Genomic DNA, 20,887 nt, shown 5'->3' with positions numbered 1-20,887 from the left:
GAGCGACACAGATCACTTGGAATGTCGTCTTTTCTTGACTGCTGTCTGTTAAAGCAGAGTATTGGAGATACTCCCATTCTTGGATACACCGTACTTTTTTGCTATTTATCAAAAGCTCCTCACAAATGGTTCGTGAAATTTAGCGATGCTCACACACAGAGAATTAAGTACCAATAATGACTTAATTATGAGCTGAAGGATGTTCCCCTAAAAACGCATATGGTAAAGCCCTTACCCCAGCACCTCAGAATATGACTGTATTTGGAGACAGGCCCTTTCAAGTGGTGATTAAGTTAAAATGAGCCTATGAGAATGGGCCCCAGTCCAGTTTAGTGGGTGTCCTTTTAAGAGGAGGCACTCTGGACAGGTACCAGGGACACCGTGATGTGTGCACAGAGGAAAGACAATGTGAAGACAGCAAGAAGGTGGCCATCTACAAGCCAAGAGAGGGTCCTGTTCTTGAGAGGGTTCTCCAAGGGGAGAGGGAGAAACAAACCTGCCTCCTAATCCTGGACTTCCAGCCTCCAGAACTGTGAGAAAACAAATTCCTGCTGTTGAAGCCGTGCAGTCTGTGGCATTTTGTTGCGGAAGCCCAGGCAAACTAACATGCTGCTCCTATCTGCCTTCAGACCCTAGGAAATCCCAGATGAGCCTTCAAAATCTAGCCATTCCCACATTTCGAAAAGACAAAACAACAGAAGACCTCTCCAAATCAAGGAGGATGTGCAGCTTTTGAAGAGATTATATTAGCCTTGCAATGTGGAAGGTACTTTAACTCATGAGGCTTACACTCAACTCAACAAAGAAAGCAGCGTGAAAGGGATCCGAGGACCCGGAGAATTTGGAACTGGTAAGTCAAACGAAGCTGCAAGAACTAGTTTTCATGGGCTTCATGGTGCTCGTGTTGCTTGGTCCCTGCTGGTCATGTCAGTGGTTTGAATGGCTCTTGACTGTTGCATGAATCCGAAGGAACAATTTCAAGCTGCCGCTCTATAGGGGATGGCAAGAGGCAGTCTCTATCTGCTTAGTCATGTTAAATATGGCAATGTACTTCTTAATAACTTCTCGTGCACTAAGCCTTGAGATCCCAACTTCATAGGGTCACAGTGCTCACATATACCCATTTAATAATTGCATACAATCTAGTATATTGCTGAACATAAGAAAAATGTGAAACCATAGCACATATTCAATATTGATTAGTTCCTTGACTTGATATACTCAATATACTCCTTCCATGACCAATCAATTTTAAAAATTCATTCCACCACTGCCTCGATTTGATTTTTATCTTACCCCTTATCACTAACGCAAATTATCTTGTCACTTTGTCTCCTGCCAGTCTTTTCCATTATAATGGAAGCTACGAGAGGGTGCCTTGTTTGTCATATACGCTCAAGGGCCTAGAAGACTGCCCGGCAAAAAAAGCTGCTTAGTATTTGTTATTGATAATTAAATTGGGCATCATGGGTAAAGTGAAAGTATTTTTATTTCTTGGTATAGATTAGATATAAAAATAGTATGTGTTGGGGCAACACATATGGGTGGCTCAGTCAGTTAAGCATCTGCCATGAGCTCAGGTCATGATCCCGGGGTCTTGGAATCAAGCCCCACATCAGGCTCCCCACTCAGCAGGGAACCTGCTTCTCCTTCTCCCTCTGCCTTCCACTCCCTATGCTTATATTCTCTGTCAAATAAATTAAATCTTTAAAAAAACAGTACGTGTCTTTTCATGTTTGAAGAACTTCGTAAAACAACCAGTCAGATGAGTATGCCAAAACATTTGCTAAAACATTTTTTTTTTCCTTCTTTGCCAGCATGATTTTGCCTTAGAAATTCACATGCAAGATGTGAAAATACCTCTGGAGCATTTTAAGATCTCTAAAAGGTATTTGTAGAGATAGGTTGTAATAGAACAATTACTAGATCATCATATATGTAATGCTTGAAAAATATCCCTTGGGTGGAAATGGCTCATGATAATCACATCATATGTGATACCTAATTGCTTAACATAATACACTTTTAAAGACATCCTCTGCTTATCTGAAACTCAATGGAAACAGTTATTGCCAGAATTAGGAATTATAGGCCCATCAGCCATGTCAAATGTAGCTTATCTTCAACTTAAAAACAAGGTTTAAAAAAAAAAACAAAAAAAAACAACCATTCAGCATTTTGATTTTCAATGTACATTTCAACCCTTTAGTTGTGGAAGCAAGACATCAACATGCTTAATACCTATTAGAAAAAAGGGAAGAACAACTCAATTGTCTATGAATGAAGGACAACCTTACTGGAAAACTCAAGTCTTTCTGGCATCATAAAAACAGAAGAATAATGATATAAAACCTACTGATCCAATGGCTCTAAGTGTGGTCATAATTTATATTTTTTCATCAACTAAGCCCCAGCTATAATCTTTTGTCTAAAATGAAAGAATATGTCTCAAACAAACGTATTCAATTTTCAAACAAATAAGACACCTAAAAATGAAATACTTCCCATTTGTGGCCAAAGTCCTGGTAAAAGAAGAGGACAAAGAAGTTTTATTTATTTCAGAATTGCCAGTAACCCAGGCATAAAGAAAGCAGAACTTATGTCATCTTAGAAGTCATTGTTTCCAACAGTAAAATGAAATACAAAACATCAGGGCCTCAATCGAATCAAAAAGAACAAATTTGGCTTAGGATTTCATAATAAACTCAAGTTATATTATTAAAGTGAAAAAATTTGAAAAACCATCCTGCAAAGTGATGGAATGGGCTTTGTTAACAATTGAGTTGTTCAATTTGCCTAAAAACTGGAAACCTTTAGAAACCTCAGAGGTGACTTCATGACCTTTACTGTATTACAAATAGGCCTGATGTTCAAGATCCACATCCATTATATGCTTGAATGAGCTCAGTATTTATTGTTCTTTCGTATCATTAAAAGAGCTAAAAGGGTGGGAAAATGCATAATGTAAAGAAAGGTCAAGTGGTAATCATGGTGTGAGATGCTGTTACATGTGTAACTATAATAATTCCTCAGATTTTATGCTCCCTGGAGAGGAAGTTGTTCAAAATTGTTCACCTACAAAGGTTTATTTTGTGCTAAATATAGCTCAGCACTCTAATGGTGGCATTAGCCTGACCTTTCGCTCCTCCGCGTCGGCAATGGCCTTTTCCCGGCTCACTTTCTCCGTCTGGAGCCCCATCTTTGTGATCAGAGCTTCGGCATCCTGACTCCTCAGTCGCAGCTCGGCTTCCTGGGAGGCCAGTCGGGCTTTCAGATCTGCCACCTGAAGGCAAAGTCGGCATGTGGGAAATAGCAGACACGGCTTACTTTCTGTGAAAGGAGCGCATGGATCCCTACCAGTCTGCCTCTTTTCCCTCTTTCTTTCCCTCCTCTGACTTAAGTCAGATGCAAAAATGCATCCCTATTTCCCTCCCATATAGGAACACCAAGAATCACGCCTTCCAGGGGTTTTTCTGAAAAAATGTCATTTCTGTCAGCACCAACTAGGCATTTATCTTCTCCACCCAGTCTCTGTAGTCAGGAAAGCGCCAACAGCCATCCCCACTGGAGCACATGTCCCCTGAGCACATGTCACTCACAACCCTGGGTTTTCCGGTCCTGGGAAGCCCAGGCTCAAGGCAGCAGAGGCCACAGGGAGACCCGATGGGAAGACAAGCTGGAGGAGCTCCCAGCTGCTCTCTCCCCAGAACGTCACTAAAGGCTCAGACAAGGCGAAGGCATCAGTACGCCCTGGCGGTTAGTTTACTTTGCGTTTATTTAACGTTACTTTGATGGAAATGCCCACAGACAGGTCTCATCTCTTCCCACAAAATAAGACACAGTCCTCTTAGCTTCTTCCACCTCATACAACATTCAACTTAGTACCTACTACTGAAAGGCGAACCACGGGCGGCCCATGGGGACTGGGAGGGGTGTGCAAAGCCTAGTGAGCATCCTCGATGGGCATTCCTCCTCTCGGCTCCCCAACTCAACAGCCTCCCTCAGCTCCTGAGGAACTCAGCACTTTCTGAGGCACCAACAAACTAATCTGCTCTAAAGAACGATTTTGCCCTTTCAGTTGGGAGTTCACGAGGTTCAGAAGGTACCACAAGGTTCCTAAGTGGGTGGATCGTGTAAAGAAAAGCTGAAGTGCTGGAAAACAAACGTGACGTGGCTCTCAGAGACACACGAGAGCAGCTTTATATACCGTGATAACTAACTCTTCACTCTACTTATTTTCCAGAAGTAGGTTGTTATGTTTAAAAACTCAAAAAAGCCAAGAATAACCATCATCACTTATGTTGATGCAACTGCTCAAGGCCTGTCAGTGGTTTCCTCTTGGGGAACAACATCTCACTACTGCAGCCCGGAACCTTGTGACCCCCACCTCAACACAGTCCACTTGCCCTCTGCCTAAATGACACGATCACTACTATTACTGTTACCTGTACGATTTACTGCAGGTTAAGCTAAGACTGATTTTTTTAAGCCTCTCTGAGAACTCAGGGTGATCATGTACAGTGACATTTGCTTGTCTATTCTTTTTATCCGTGTGAAACTCGCCCTGGGTTAGACTAAAATCAAGAGTCATCCAAGACACTAGGAGGAAATGGTGATTTCAAGCCCTGATTTCAATTTCTAAGGAAGCTGTTAGGTCTGAAATATCCAATGACTCAAACTATGGAAGAGAAGCCTTATCTATGAAGAAAGGTCGTGAGGCTATCTATGATGACCTAAGCTGACATCCAGAGAGGGGATATGGGGCTCTAGCAGGAATGTATGGCTTTACTGCAGTGAATAAACAGGGCTCAGGTTTAGACACATATTTCAAATGGCATGGATATTCCCCTCTGGGGAATGACTTAAGGCGGGTCTGCAGAGGACACATGCTCCAATATGAAGGCATTTTGTTCCCCACATAACCTGATCTCACGCTGTAAATCTTCCCAATTGTCTACATAAGAAACTATGCTTTTTTCCCATAATCAGTATAATTTTTTTTAAAGATTTTATGTATTTATTGACACACAGAGAGGGACAGCGAGAGATGGAACACAAGCAGGGGGAGTGGGAGGGGGAGAGAAGCAGGCTTCCTGCGGACAGGAAGCCCAATGCAGGGCTCAATCCCAGGACCCTGGGATCATGACCTGAGCCGAAGGCCGTCACTTAACCAACTGAGCCACCATAATCAGGAGGCTCCATAATCAGTAGAAATTTTAAAAAGTCTTAGGAAGGTACTCAATCTTCTAATCACTCTTCTGATATTAAGAGCATTCCCTGCACAGATACTTAATGAAAAGAAATCACCAGTAGTCCTCCAATTAAAACTTTACATTTCTTCTTAGACTTTCTGCCTTCTAGCCAAGGGGAACTAAGGAGACCCAAGCAGCCCTGGGCCTGGTAGACACCACGGAGAGTCTATCCCTTTCTTTGTTCCTCTCCATCGCCTCTTTGTCTCCCCCAGGGGCTGGTCATGGTGTCACTGTTTTCATACTCTCAGCTCTGGTGTTCGGGAAGGGAACTTGAAGTGCGGCACAGGCCATTTTTCCCCTTGCCAAGGCCTGCCCCACCAGTATGACAGTTCAGTTTAGTCAACACTATCATTTCCTGGGGCAAAGTCAACAGGTCCATCAGGGGAAATTATTCAAAGGGACATTAATGCTCTGGGACAAGGATCTCCTGCACACAAGTTCTTCTAGCTCAATTGGACTCCTAGGCAAGTCTTCACTAGTAAAAAGAGTCTTGATTTAAGTGAGATGGAAGTGGAAGGATCGGTAGAGAGAAGAAAAAGGAAAGTGATAGATGGCAGAGAGTCAAAGAGTAAGGTAACATGCACACACACAGAGTAAAAACACCCCCCCTCCTTTTTTTCTTTTGAAAGAAAAGGGAAAGATGCACAAATACAGATATATTCTTTGGGGGTTTCCCAACTATTCTTTGCATCACTTGATTCTGGAAACTGTCCTGGAAACATCCTCACTCTGGCCCCTCTTCCCCAGTTGTGGTCCCCCTATCCACTATTCAGCATAGATGAGTGGTTCCCAAGACCCATTCCCGGCTTTCAAAATGAAAGGCACAGGATGCAGGAGGTACTTTGGCCACAGAATGCGTGGAGGACATGGCCAGACAGGCCTTCAGAGTGAAGGCACCGCCGTGTGCTTATTTCTAGCCTGGGCACAGACAGGCCACATGACACACCTGGGAAGGAAACCGGCCCAATCTCTCCAAATGGGGAGGACAATGACCAAGTGACAATCCTTTGAAGAAGCCCGCTGGAATTCCTGGCCTGGAAGGGACCACCAGGGAGAATTTTTCCTTCTCCATCCCTACAGCCCCGATGCCTCAGGGCAAGCCAAGCCAGTCTCCAAAGTCTCCATGTTTTCTTTTTCTCATTTTTTTCTCCCCTGGTCACAGAGGCAGCATGGGGCTATGGACAACAGCTTTAGAATAATACAAATCTGGGTTCAAACTCCAATCTCACAGGTTCTGTGGCCTTTAACTCCCTAAATTTCATCTATAAAAGTGTAGTAGCAACACTAACTTCATAAACATGTTTAGTTTCTACAATGAAATGACAGATGTAGAGACCCACACACGGTCTGCGGATTCTCTTTTGACTTCCGCCTGCAGGTTCAGAGTACTGTCCTTCAAGGTAGCAGGGGCCTTATGATCGAGGACAAAGACCACACTGGACACTTTGTTCGAAGAGAAATGATGACCAAAGGAGATGAGACACAAAGGTGGGACAAAATGGCTACACTTAGGAACCTCAAGCACAGCAAACCGTATCGTGTCACCAGACAGGAAATAACTCTCTCACTGGGGGGTTGAGAGTCTGAGGCCAAAAGGGATCCTCCTTCCACTGCTGTGTGACAGAATTCCTAACAGTGAGCGCAGGGCACCAAAGCAGGCAGACAGAAGATGGGAGTGAGCTATGCACTGAGTCAGGCCAACAAGTGAAGTGTTCTCTCCAAACCAGCATGAGAGAGGAACTGGCCAATCCCTTTCTGGATTATGAAAGCATGAGGAGGGTTGTTTTGGTGTCACTGAACTGCACATTTTAGTATTGAGCATCTTATACAAATGGGTTGAAATGCTGCTTTCCAAGTAACTACCTATTTTTTCCACTTTAAGAGCATACATTTTACTCAGTAATAACACATCCTGATCATACCTGAGAGGCTGTGGTTTTTAGCTTTTGGATGCCATTCATCAAGTGCTCTTTCTTCTGGGATACCTCTTTTCGTTTCTTCTTCAACAGATTCTTAAACAGTGATATTTGTTCTAGAAAACTCTTTGGGGTGGTATAGTTGTGTCTTCTCTCATTCTGGTAATACCTGGTACTCATTTCATTCACGCTGGTGTGAACGTGGGCCATGAAGAGGCTAATAGAATCTTTGTCCAGTGGCTGAAAATATAAACACTGTAATTCTTAAGTAATTCTCCCAAATTAAAACAAGAATGTAATTTTAAAAAAAGAATAATCAGCAAAATTATGTAGTTTTTTTTTTTTTTTTAAGCAGAACAAATTACAGGAGGATCTGGGAAGACTTGTTAATCTCTAAGAGATAGCCACAGTATTAGAGAGATAACAATAAAGCATTCAGCTTTGCCAAGTAGGGCAAAGGATTTTTATGCGCTTGACATACCAAACCCAAAAGCCAACATATAACACAAACACGGCTTTCACAACGTGATTTTTATCTATCAAGTGTGTGAAAGAAAAAAATGGAGAAATTGAGACACAGTACTCTGACAAAGATTTTTGGTGTTGCTTTCAAATTAAACTGTAGCAGACAGACAGACAGACAGACACACACTGAAACTGAAGAATACAGTTTTATAAGAACCCATATAGAAATAAACAGGATGGTAAGGCATGAAAGTCACTGCTTCTGGGAGAAAAATACCATTTCTATTCTCATTTGGAAAACAAAACAAAACAAAACAGAAAACAAACAAAAAAACTGAGTAACTTCCCTTAGAAGGTTTAGTAGAGAACCCCCCATTCTTTCTGTTTTGTCCTCTATGACTTCTGAAGTAGTTAACTTTTTAATTTGTGGAGTCACATCTCCCTCATTTTAATGATTATTTATTGCATTCTGTACAAGATGAACCAGGTTCAATTAATCAAGGGAAGCCTAAAAATCAATTAATATGAATTAAATGAGCTACACCAACTCTTAGGAAAGTCACACATAATTTACCAAAGTGTTGTCAATAACGCTCAGATGTCTTTGGGAAAATTGCACACAAGCGGCTGGGGATGCAGCGTTTCCAACCTGCACCATTAATATTACAAACAGGGTTTGAGAGGAGACAGGCCAGTTCTTGTTGGTGAAAAGCAACTGCTCCCGAGCAATGTCTAAACACTTAGCTTTCCCACCTCATGAAAAATCCGGGAGAGGGTTTCCAGTACATATATATATGATCATTGTGCATCCCAAAAATCCACCTCGCCAGTGACTGAAATAATGTTTTTAAAGCCAAAGGTATATATAGAATGATGCAAATCCTGAGTAGACTTTGTTCTCTAGATCTGAGACATGTGTGTATGTTACCTAATAGGGGACTCAGAATGTAAACATCTAAGAAGTTCCAGAACCCCACAGAAATGAGTTGCCCTGCGGGCTTTTTAAAAAGACCCTCCCTGCGACATAAACATGGATAGAAACGCATTCCTGTCCTAGCTTGTTTTAACGAACCAAAAGTGAGCACATGTCTTTCTACATATAAATACTTCCCCGGCCAAGAACGACCTTCCTCCAGTGGGGCAGGGGTCGGTGGGGGAGGACCTGGCCTCTACCCAACCATGATCCTTATGAGGAGGTTCCTAGGCTGCCCTGAAAAGCTCTCTCCAACAACAGTTTCATTTGTAAATCTGGGATGGAAGAAGTGGTTTCCGGGAGAGCTGGAAGTGGCCCGAGACAACTTGTCTCAATGGGGCAAAATAACTATTGTTATCGGGCTTAACAAAATGGCACAGCATGGGAGACTTGCAGAGCCAGGGAGCAGCTGGTTGTAATTCACACTGTTTTTCAGAAAACTCTAATCGTTCCAGAACAGACCTCTTTGATGACTGGTCTTCCCTGCATTCTCAATTTGTCACTTTCTCTTATGATAAGGTCAGTAGTGACAGCACTTCCTGACATTAACAGCTGTGGCTTTTAAAAGGGTCATTGTAGAACTACTAATTGCAGTAATTTCATTAGCATAAATTATTTATTCTGCCATTCATTTATCTCCAGTTTTCTTTTTTTTGGGGGGGGGGCGTTGTGCGGGGAGGATATGGCTGTGGGTGCTGCTGCAGAGAGGGAAGGCAAGGCTGTATTTTTCGTTTTTAGAGATGCAGGCGGAGACTGTCCCTCCCGTTACATTGGGTCCCCTAAGGAAAACCAGGGGGTCCGATTCTGTCGTCATTCAGCAGCCAATCATGGTGAGAACAAAAATATAAATAAGCAAAGTGCCAATATCACACGGTTATAAATCCAAGATTTCTCCACTGAGATGCCCCGGAAAACAATGTTGCAGCCGATGCGTCAATGGATACATGCGTGAAGTGGCTTGTTCCCTCACAGTTAGAATGAGGTTTCATTTTGACTCTCTCGCTGGGCTCCCTGTAAACGCAGAGACAAGTCTGCTATTTGGGGTGATGGTTCTGAAGTAGTGGCAGTTGTCGCCTCAGCATGCCCCCCACCCCAGCCACCAGACTCTTAAAGCAAGTGCTCAGTGCGGCCCTGGTGTTGACAATGACAGACCGCAAAATTCAAACGAAAACCAATACCGGAGGCCAATACCGAATCAAATCAAACACCCTGAGTTCTGCGGGATCTCACACCTGACCTTCGGGCGGCTGGTCTCAAGACTATACTGGTCCGTACTTTTAAATTCGGACTTTCAGGAGCTCTGTATTCCAGGAAAGGGAAAAGGAGGGACCAGAGAGGATGGAGATGAAAACTCTTTTTTAAGTTTAACTTGGGATTGTGTTGTAACATGGGATGTCCTATACCTACAGTCCTCCTTGAAAGTTGTTCTTGGGAATTATTTCTATGTTTGTTTTCTACAGCTCTATTGAAGCCTAAGTGATATACAAAAACCCACACACATTTAATATCTGTTATTTTATAGTAATTCCAAACTGCTGGGTTTAAGAATCCATTATTTGTACTTTTTCGCTCCTTTGGGGGTGCTCAATAACAGAGACTAATTAGATACTGTGGTTGTAAAATTGGTTTATTAAAGAAAATGTAATGATACGTGAAATGAGCAGTGCTGCGTTTGAGCACTTCTCCTAAGTTCCTCATAATGCTGATTCCCTCCAAGAAAAAAAAGATTCTGGAGGCCGCTGGGGATCCTGGGTTTGAATCCTGGGACGTGGGGTACCTTCCCAGTTCTGTGTAGTTGGGCAAAGGACAGCATTCCCTGCACTGTGTCCCGCCCTTAGAATCCAAGATTAAATTTTTGGCGCTCCTTTGAGTCTGTCTCTTTTCTTTTTTTCCTTGTATTCTTTTTTCCAGAACAGTCCTACTACTCTTCACCAGTCCCGAGCAGGATTTAAGACTGTGGGTTCTGGCGTCCAAGGGCTGAGGGGGCCCTTACCTTCACAGTGATCCCGTGCCATGATATCAGTCCCCCATCCCCTCACCTGGGAAGTCCAGGATCCCTCCTTAGAAGGGTGGTGAGTAGAGTTGATGAGCCCCTCTGCACCGGTGCTGGTCCCAGGAAGATGACTTCCGCCAGACAGGACAGCCATGAGTGTTAAATGCGGCACCCGGCAGTTTCCTGAACCACACACTGGTGTCTCCGTTTTGTTTTGTTTGTTTTTGTTTTTTGCTTTGCCTGGCGAGTGCATTTTGTTAGGTTGCTTATGTTTTTAAATTTTTGTCTCTAATTGGAGAGGCTACTCTCCAAGGCTAAAGGCAATATCAAATCCAGCCGAAGCCAGCCATCTTCAAGAAGAGTTTCCAGTCACTGAAAAGGTAGCCTCCCTGGCCTCTGACACAACATCCACACAAAGAAGCAACTGAGGACGGCGGGGGCCAGGAGGTAAAGGGCAGCTACGCCTCCCAGAGCCAGTGGGACAAGGCAGATGTTGTAGCCGGTTCTGGTGAGGCCGAAAAGCCACAAAACTATGATTCGGAGGGAGTGAGGCCTCCGTTTGACTGACTTCGACTTTGGGCTTAACACCAAGTCCAGGTTTACAGGCAGCTATGATAACTGGAACTTTCTTTCAAGGTGAAGGGGATTCCTAAAGTTTATCTAACCGCAAAAACTCTGGAAAGCGGCATTCTACCGCTTTTTGCAATTCTGCTCTTCATCTGATTAATCGACACAGAGAAAGAAATGCGTGATGAACCGTGTATTGGTGTGCATGCACAGGAAAGGCAGGCTGAAGAACAAGGGGGATGTTAACAGCCACGGGGGCCTTTCCTCATCTGTCTGAACAGAGGCTTAAGCCGGTTAGAGGTGTAGGCAGTTTCAGGATAAATTTGATTGCATTTGCTTCCGTCCTGACTTTTAAAATGACTACAGTACTTCTCATGAGGAGGACATTTCCCTCAAATTTGCAGAATTTCTACTGCACAAGGCTTTCTACTTTCAAAATTCACATTGAGCCATCCTCATTTGTATTTCAAAGACAAAACTGTGCTCAAAGTCAGTAGGAAAAACACTGCCAACATACCTATCCCTAACAAAGGGTTGCTTACTACTCTTCACACTGTCCCCACCATTTCAAAAACCCAGGGAATCACTGAAGGGATCAGTCTTCACGTACAGCCGTAAAGTAACTTTCCCCTTTGAGGGGGCATTTTTCCTGATCGGATTGGCAAATGCTAGTAAAATACGCCATTCATCTGTTACCAGATCTTGCCGCAAGCTCTGGATTGAGGAAGTGGAGGCAACGGGAAGTTAATGAATTTCACTGAAAAAGCTGAGGCTATTCAACTTACGGAATTATTCAGTTGTGCCATATCCAAAGGAGAGAGAACTTTAGCTTGTCAGGCGGCCGATATCCTCAGAAAGAACGGGTCCTCCGTCTCGCTCGGCTCCCAGCGCAAATCTCACTCCGCAGTCACAGTCTCACCTTTTCACGTCCCTTTGGTGATTTCTGCTTTCCTCAGCCCCAGCTCTCCCGGGTGTCTGTTACTCACTCTGAGTCAAGAACCAACACCACCACCTATCTTCTAACGCCCGTCTCTCCCACCTTTTCTGGGGATACCCAGGGCGCCTTTCCTTCTCTCCCTTCTCACCCCACATGCCCCCATCTGCACTCCCAAACCCGAGGTGTGTGGAGCGTATGCTGACACCAAGTTGATACGTAAGGGTTGAACGAGTGTAGTCACCTGCCAGCTATCAACTGGGGGCCAGCTGCGTCCTGCTGGAAGAGCGGATGTCCACACACACAACACCGCTTGCCTTTCACAAATCCTTCCTCGGGGGCTAAAGGGGGTCACCTTGGAAAACTACCTCACCTTCAGCAAATAAGGTCAAGAACTGAGAAGGGCCTAAATGATACAGCTACCATTCAGTCTTGATGTTGAAAATTCTAACTAAGGAAACGATGGAATTAGTGCCCATTCAAAAAAATGTAAAAGCTTTTTCTGACCTCTGCAGACGAGGCACCACACATTTTTAGAAGAAGACAGACACATTGCACTCTGAATGATAATTCTTGCTCCTGAGCAACCCATCGGGAAGGTGGGAAAGTTAAATAAGCACACGGCACTGCGACAAAATCATCTGGCTGAGCTGTTTGCAGGCACCATTCAGCTCAACAGACATGGCTTTAAGCACTTTTAAAATTCCTCTTTGACAATCGGCATCCTATAGGAGGCGTCATGACACCGTGAGATAGAGCCTAGCACCTGCCGGGACGGCTCTGGACTTAAAAGGATGCAAGTCCTGCCTCATCCAGCAGATGTCAATGGTCACTGGCGGATCAAAGCTCCCTCGGCTTCACTAACTGTCAAGTGGCACCTGACTTGGCAGGACAAAGTCTGCACCAGGGAAGCAAAGGCAAGAAACTTAAAGAAGCACCGTGCCAAACACACTAAGTGAAACCATGCTACTTCCTAGCTTTGGGTTCCTCCCATTTGAGAAATTAATATTAAGCTATGAAGCACACTGGTCTTCAGCAAACCCCTCGTGGGATCAAATGAACTGTTTAAAACATAATTATGAAGGGAACATACTGATTCTGTAATAAATTAGTATTTTGCACCCTTCTCACAACAAGGAGGAGAAAAAAACAAGGTCCTATATAATTCCAGTAATGCAGTGACCCTGGTGAGCGCTTGAGAAATGTGTGGTTTAATAACTGTCACTATTAATTGTCATATTTAATGTGTTTTCAGATTTTGAAGTACAAAATATTTCTGGCAGACTTTATCTGATGCTAGTGGTAAGTCTCCATTTAAGTGGGGCTCCTTTGGCTCTTCAGGAAAATGCAGTGAAGGGGGAAAGCAGGGGCTCACACAGAAATTAACCACTTCTGGGAGTGTCTACGATTCCACTTACCTACTCATGAGGACAAATTTATATCCATTTCCCCCAATTTAAGAAGTGTTACACAGTGTCTCCTGACCAGCGGGAAAAAGTGAAAATCACTTAAAAAAAAAATCCAACAATATATTCCTATCTTTCATTTTTTAGCCAGAAAGCTAGTTGCCATTGTTTTAAAGGTCCGGGGAAGTGCATCCAACGTTGAGTATTGAGACGGGCAAAAGAAAAACATTCTGGATGTGGAAAAAACATCCAGAAACAGAAGCAATCTTTTTTTTTTTTTCATTTTTAAAAAAGATTATACTTATCTGACAGAAAGAGAGAGCAAGCACAGCAGGAGGAGTGACAGGCTGAGGGAGAGGGAGAAGCAGGCTCCCCGCTGAGCAGGGAGCCGGGCTGTGGGGCTCGATCCCAGGACCCTGGGATCCTGACCCAGACTGAAGGCAGATGCTCAGCTGCCTGAGCCATCCAGGCGCCCCTTTTTTTCATTTCTTTACAGAAATGTTTTAGGTGTGTGAAAAAAGGGGACAGGAAGTAGAAGTATTTAAACGTCACAAAGCATTTATGATATATACAGGTTTTAGGTGCTGCATATCAGTTCAGCATCTAAGTAGATTAATGGACATTTCAGAAAAGACAATAAACCTCATTACAATACAGCTATCCATAAAAATAAGAAATAAGCAATAACACTAGTTGCACACAAATAATTAGGTAAGTGTGCAAACATGCCCAGATTTTTTTTTTTTTTTTTAAGATTTTGTTTGTTTATTTGACAGAGAGATCGCAAGTATATCCCCAGGACCTTGGGATCATGACCTGAGCCTAAGGCAGAGGCTTTAACCCACTGAGCCACCCAGGCACCCCCATGCCCAGATTTCTAACTACCCGGCCACCAACAGATACAATATTCAACAAAATGTGACAGGATTCTTTGGAGAAGTGACAGTTATGCTCTTGGGATGAAGGGAGGCCAGAGGGGGTTGTCTCTGCTAACGAGACACTTTCAAAGGGAAGCAGTCCTCATTCCTTACATAGCCGCTATTCTATTTTTGGCTCTGAGAATCACTTTCCATGTCTGACCCATGCTAGCTGTATCACTCAGTGCACTCAGAAGACAAACCGCCCTGGGCAATGTCCACAACCACCACCTTTCCAAGCTATCTAGTCATGCAGGCATGAGATACCAAAAAATTTTCATTTCCAGGAAGCCTCAACGATACCTTTATGTTTGCATTCCTTTCCCCTCTGAGTTGGGAAGTGCGCTGGAAGTGCTTTTTTAAACTTCAGACAACCATTTAAAAATGTAATTGGTTGTGCAAATTTCATTACAGTCAAATGACAAACCTAATTTATAGAACATAAACCCATAAAACAAAGAAGCGGATGCATTATTTGAGTTAGTGACTGCTGAATTCATGGGGCTGATTTTTCACTCATCCATACCATAATGAGAAAAAATATCACAATTCATTGCCTTGCTTTGTTAAGATCAAGCCCAGCATGACTATGGGTGGCTGCTTTTTTGTTTGTAGATTTGAAGGATTCGTATTCAGCAAACCCTATTATGATTCAAGGAAGTAATGATCCTGGCTTTCAGGTGATTCAGTCTACGGACCAGACTGGGACCCTTTGTGTGCTGTGTGTGCTGCCTGTGGGCACGACCATCTCAACCTGGTACAAAAAGGTCAACTACCACATTCCATAGAATGGAAACCAAGATGATCTTATCTCTAATAAAAGGGATAGCTTTTCTGTAGGAGATGTATTGTGGAAGTTACTTCTTTCTTGAGGACCTTTGGTCCAAGTGAATATGCGTGTGTGTGTGTGTGTGTGTGTGTGTACGCGCGTGTGGGAGACAGAGAGACAGAGAGATTCAGAGGCTGACTCGGCATACCTCAATTCCCTTGGTTTCCTCAATGAACCTCCTGCTGACTGAGACCAGAGCCTCCTGCGGCCACGCATGAAACCAGTCAATAGCTGTGCAGTTAACTATGGCTGGGAACTTCCGAGCTCTCCCTCTCAGCGTGTGACCAACGGGAGAGAAACACAGAATGATCTGTGGAGACACGGGGGCAGGGCAGAAAGGGGAGGGTGATGAGTGAGCCAAGAATTACATCGCAGTCCTAGACAATGAAAGCAAGGAGCATAGCTAAGCATGACATGGAGCTATCCTAAAGCACTAGAGAGGGGGGAAGCGACGATGACCTCCTTGCTAACCAAAGGATAAATCTGCTCCAGGTGGCTGCCCCCCTCGAACACTCAGAAACACAGCCGTGTACTTTCCTTCCAGCTGGCCCCTCTCCTTTTAAAAAACATTTTGGATCATCATTAAGAGTGAGAAACGTATTCTTTTCTATTACACAAGGAACAGAATAGCGATAGACAACAAATATCCAAACCAAATCACCATGATAAAGTAACACCAATACTTTCACTTTCTGTCTCCTTCCATTCTGTAATTTATCAGGTCCAGTAAAACTTTGTCATTTACTTAAAAACAATTTGTATCATCCTGAAGGTTTACTTTGTTTTCATTTAAAATAAATCCACTTGCATTCTTTGCCTTTTCAAGGGAATAAGAGATGCAGTTTATACATGCTTCCGGCGAGAAAATTTTAAGTTTCTGGTTTAAAAGTGAAGTTCAGTGCATTTGATGATTTAAGAGTTAATTTACTTCTGATTATGTTTCCATACTCTCTGTCGTGATGCAAGGGTTCTATCTGGCAGGAGCGCCTGAGCTTGGCTGTGGCGGAGTCCACAAGCTGAGTGTGGGGTGACGAAGGGCTGTGGGGGTCTGAGGGTCCTGTCTGGGCATCTCTGAGGGTCACGTGGCTCTCAGATGAGACGCCCTATGTGAAGTGGCAGCACAAGGGGGTGTTCAGGAGGCACTCCTTTCCTCCTCTCCCTTCTCTCCTAGGTTCCTGTGGACTCGATGGCACTGGGGGGTAATAGTGATGCCAGCTGGGCTAAGGTGTGAGAGTGCCAACCATCCTGCTTTCCTCTTCTCTAGAAATGGCATGGACTTGAGAGAAAACAAAGCTTGGAAGTCTCTCAACTCAGTCTCTAACCCTTTGAGATGGGGCAACCAATGAAATGATTTTTCAAAAGGCATGGTATTTTTGGGGCACCTGGGTGGCTCAGTGGGTTAAGCCTCTGCCTTCAGCTCAGGTCATGATCCCAGGGTCCTGGGATTGAGCCCCACATCGGGCTCTCTGCTCAGCAGGGAGCCTGCTTCTCCCTTCTTATCTGCCTGCCTCTCTGCCTACTTGTGATTTCTCTCTCTGTCAAATAAAAAATTAAATAATTTTTTTAAAAAAAAGGGCAGAAGCAATAATATTTTAAAAAAAAAAGCATGGTATTTTTTTCTTAGAACATTTAAAAAATTCACATCCTAAAAATCTCTAGCATATAGGAAGCCATATAATATCTTATTTAACATGTGTTTTCACTATGTTTATTTTATATACTATGGCTCTTGAAAAACTTGACAGACAAATCCTAATATTTAAAATGTTTAACAATACATAAGCTGACCGATCATGTATTCATTATACGCGAGTCTAGTTACAAACTGCGTAATTGCTCTAAGAGTGCATGTATTGTGTTAATGAACTTCAGTTACAATGTAGACTTTTCACTTCCATCACAGTAATCTTAGGTTTGTCCCACCAGCTATCCTTTCTCACCATACTTGAATATTTCTTTCTGTCCTAGAAGTTTGGTTTCCACACCTAATTTCTCTCTCATTCCTGGCAATTTTAGAAGCTTCATTTATAGATAATTACAGCCAAGGCAAAGGGGGAAAAAAAGCATCCTTTGAGATCTGAAATATTTCCATCTCTTCTAAACTTACTGCATTTCCCTTCTTGTTACTGGCACACTATCAGGTCTGTGGAAATTGTTAGAAAAGAAAGTATCTGAACCATGTGTGTTTAAGCCTCAAGGAAAAATACTTTGAGCTAATATAGTGACATAACTTCATTGCTGAAAGATAATACAGATTCCTCATTAAAGAGTTATTTTTCTTTCCTACAATTTTACAGCTGAAGACATCTTTCCCTGTGTTATTTATTATGACTTAAATAAGGATCCTCGTAATGCCAGCTACCTTTTACACAGAGGGCGGTTGGCAGGACGTCAATGATTCTCAAAGGATTATGAGGCGCCGGTTAGAAAAGCAAATTCTTGGACCCAATCTAGACCTAAGGAATCAGAAACTCTGGATGGGGCTTGGTAGTCTGTTTTCAACAAGACCTCTAGGTGACTCAGACACCCGCCGTTACAACCTTCTAGTTGAAAATTTTCTATGGGAATATTTAAATGAAACACTTACCATTTTCATGCTTCTGTAGTGGGTGAAATACCACAGAATTTTAGTCTCTTTCTATACAGAGAGTGACAATGAAAAACTGAAAGGATTTTAAATAAATTAGATAATCATGAATAACCTAAATTCTATCCTTTAAAACAGGTCTTGGGAACTAATTTATAGGAAATGCTCGGTTATTAGTACTTCCTAAGAAGGGAAAGGCCAAAACCACACCAAACCTGAGTTGTGCAAGTACTGACCCAATGCACTACTCAGTAATTTCTAGTTTTGCTAGAAATCTAGCACAGAATTTCTCCTGCCATCCAGCTTCCTTGACAGTAGTCCTCTGTGAGATTTTTCTGAGAGCCCATCCTAATGTCTGGAAATTGGTGGTTATTCTGTCCTTTTCTAAAATGGTCTCCACGTTTATTGTGATCATGGGATGGAATGCTACCCCTGCAACCTGTTCACAGATGATGTGAGAACAGGCCCATTTCTTAATTATACTGAACTGCCCACATCTCCAAAAAAGATCACAGTTACCTCCCTGCATCACCAGGAAAACATACTGATATATATGAAAGCCCTCCTCACACCTGCTGAAGCATGAATAGGGCTCCATCAACTCCATGCTGTGTTACTTAAAAAAAAAAAAAAAAGTTTCCACAATTCAGGTAAATAACGTGAGTCGTCACCTCAAGGAACGTTACAATGGGGAAAAATCATCCTGGATAATTTTGCTATTGTATTTCTCTTAATTTCAGGAGATTAAAATAGCAGAAGATTTTTAAGAAATAAAAACAAAGATTTTAAAAAAAGGTGTTAAGTTATCTCTCATTTACTTTTTCAGGTTTACTGTGGTATAACTGACAAAATTCTAAGGTAGTTCAAGTGTACAACGTTATGATTTTATACACCTAGACAGTGTAAAAAAAACTCTCCCATCACGTCAATTTACACATCCATCAACCCATATGTTTATTCTCTATTATCACTGTTGTTGAGGACATTTAAGTTCTACCCTCCTAGTAAATTTCAATTACACAATACAGTGCTTTCAACTGTAGTCACCACATTACACAGTAGATCCCTAGATCTTACTCATCTTGTAACTGAAAATTTATGCCCTTTTTTTAAAAAAATTTATTTTCAGCATAACAGTATTCATTGTTTTTTCACCATACCCAGTGCTCCATGCAATCCGTGCCCTCCCTAATATCCACCACCTGGTTCCCCCAACCTCCCACCCCCCGCCCCTTCAAAACCCTCAGGTTGTTTTTCAGAGTCCATAGTCTCTCATGGTTCACCTCCCCTTCCAATTTCCCTCAACTCCCTTCTCCTCTCCATCTCCCCTTGTCCTCTATATTATTTGTTATGCTCCACAAATAAGTGAAACCATATGATACTTGACTCTCTCTGCTTGACTTATTTCACTCAGCATAATCTCTTCCAGTCCTGTCCATGTTGCTACAAAAGTTGGGTATTCGTCCTTTCTGATGGAGGCATAATACTCCATAGTGTATATGGACCACATCTTCCTTATCCATTCATCCTTTGAAGGGCATCTTGGTTCTTTCCACAGCTTGGCGACCGTGGCCATTGCTGCTATAAACATTGGGGTACAGATGGCCTTTCTTTTCACTACATCTGTATCTTTGGGGTAAATACCCAGTAGTGCAATTTATGCCCTTTTACCAACTGGTGCTTATTTCCCCTACTCCCGGGCAATATCCCACATGGAAGGGATGCCATGTAGTTTTTCACTTTCCCTGCCTGGCTTATTTCGCTTTGTGTAATGCCCCAAGATTTATCCATGCTGTTCCAAATGACAAGATATCCTCCTCCTTCTTCTTCTTTTTTAAAGATTTTATTTATTTATTTGACAGAGATCACAAGTGGAGGGGGGAGCAGGCTCCGCACTGAGCGGAGAGCCTGATGTGGGGCTTGATCCCAGGACCCTGAGATCATGACCTGAGCCAAAGACAGAGGCTTAACCCACCAAGCCACCCACGCGCCCCAAGATATCCTTCTTTTTTAAGGCTGAAAATACTCCTTTCTATTTGTGTCCAGGTGTGTGTGTGCATGTGTGCATATCTCTCATCTTCTTATTCCCCTTGTCCACTGACCGACACTTAGGCTGTTTTCGTACCTTGGCTACTGTGAATAATGGTGTTGTGGATACAGGAGGGCAGGTACCTCTATGAGATAATGGTTTTGTTTCCTTTAGTTCGATCACCTGAAGTGGGATTGCCGGATCACAGGGTACTGCGATCATCAGTTTCTTACGGACCCCACTACTGTTCTCCAGAGTGGCTGCACCAGCTGACATTCCTGCCAACAGTGTATCAGGGCTCCCTTTTCTCTACACCCTCGCCAGCATTTGTTACTTCTCATTTTTGGTGGTAGCCATTCTAAAATGTGTGAGGTGAAAACTACCAAAAGCATCTTTCACAGAGTTAGAACAAACAATCCCAAAGTTGGTACGGAACCACAGAAGACCCTGAATAGCCAAAGCAATCTTTAAAAAGAAAAGTACAAAGCTGGAGGCATCACAGTTCTGGACTTCAAGTTATATTACAAAGCTGTGATGATCAAAACTGTATGTAACTGGTATAAAAATAGACTCAGATCAGGAGAACAGAAGATCCAGAAATGATTCCACAATGATATGGTCAATTATTCTTTGACAAAACAGGGAAGAAGATGCAATAGGAAAAAGGCAGGCTCTTCAACAAATGGTGCTGGGAAAACTGGCCAGCAGCGTGCAAACAAGTGAAAGTGGACCACTTTCTCACCCCATACAAAAATTAAGTTCAAAACGGATTAAAAACCTAAATGTGAGACCTGAAACCATAAAAATCCTAAAAGCAAACACAGGTAGCAACTTCTTTCTAGATATGTCTCCTGAGGCAAGGGGAAGAGAAGCAAAAATAAACTACTGGGACTTCATCAAAATAAAAAGCTTCTGTACAGAGAAGGAAACAACCAACAAAACTTAAAAAAAAAAAAAAAGGTAAGCTATGAAATGGGAGAATATATCTTCAAATGATTTATCCAATAAAGGGTTAGTAT

The 20,887-nt window shown here is 42.8% G+C and overlaps 1 protein-coding gene across 2 annotated transcripts in view; it reads right to left on the bottom strand.

Annotated features, from left to right (window-relative positions):
• DNAH11 (dynein axonemal heavy chain 11) overlaps positions 1 to 20,887 on the bottom strand; it is a 331,865-nt gene that overhangs the window by 101,326 nt on the left and 209,652 nt on the right. For both annotated transcript variants that reach the window (XM_080818899.1, XM_080818900.1), the window contains exons 55-57: positions 15,401 to 15,562; positions 7,175 to 7,408; positions 3,137 to 3,283 (exon numbers count right to left, since the gene is read on the bottom strand). In XM_080818899.1, coding sequence (XP_080675025.1) covers positions 3,137 to 3,283; positions 7,175 to 7,408; positions 15,401 to 15,562 — 543 coding nt within the window. The remainder of the gene's footprint in view (positions 1 to 3,136; positions 3,284 to 7,174; positions 7,409 to 15,400; positions 15,563 to 20,887) is intronic.

This window comes from Martes martes, assembly GCF_963455335.1.
Source record: "Martes martes genome assembly, chromosome: 11".
NCBI lineage: Eukaryota > Metazoa > Chordata > Mammalia > Carnivora > Mustelidae > Martes > Martes martes.
The sequence above is the reverse complement of the archived record's forward strand: the minus strand, read 5'-3'. Positions and strand labels throughout refer to the sequence as shown.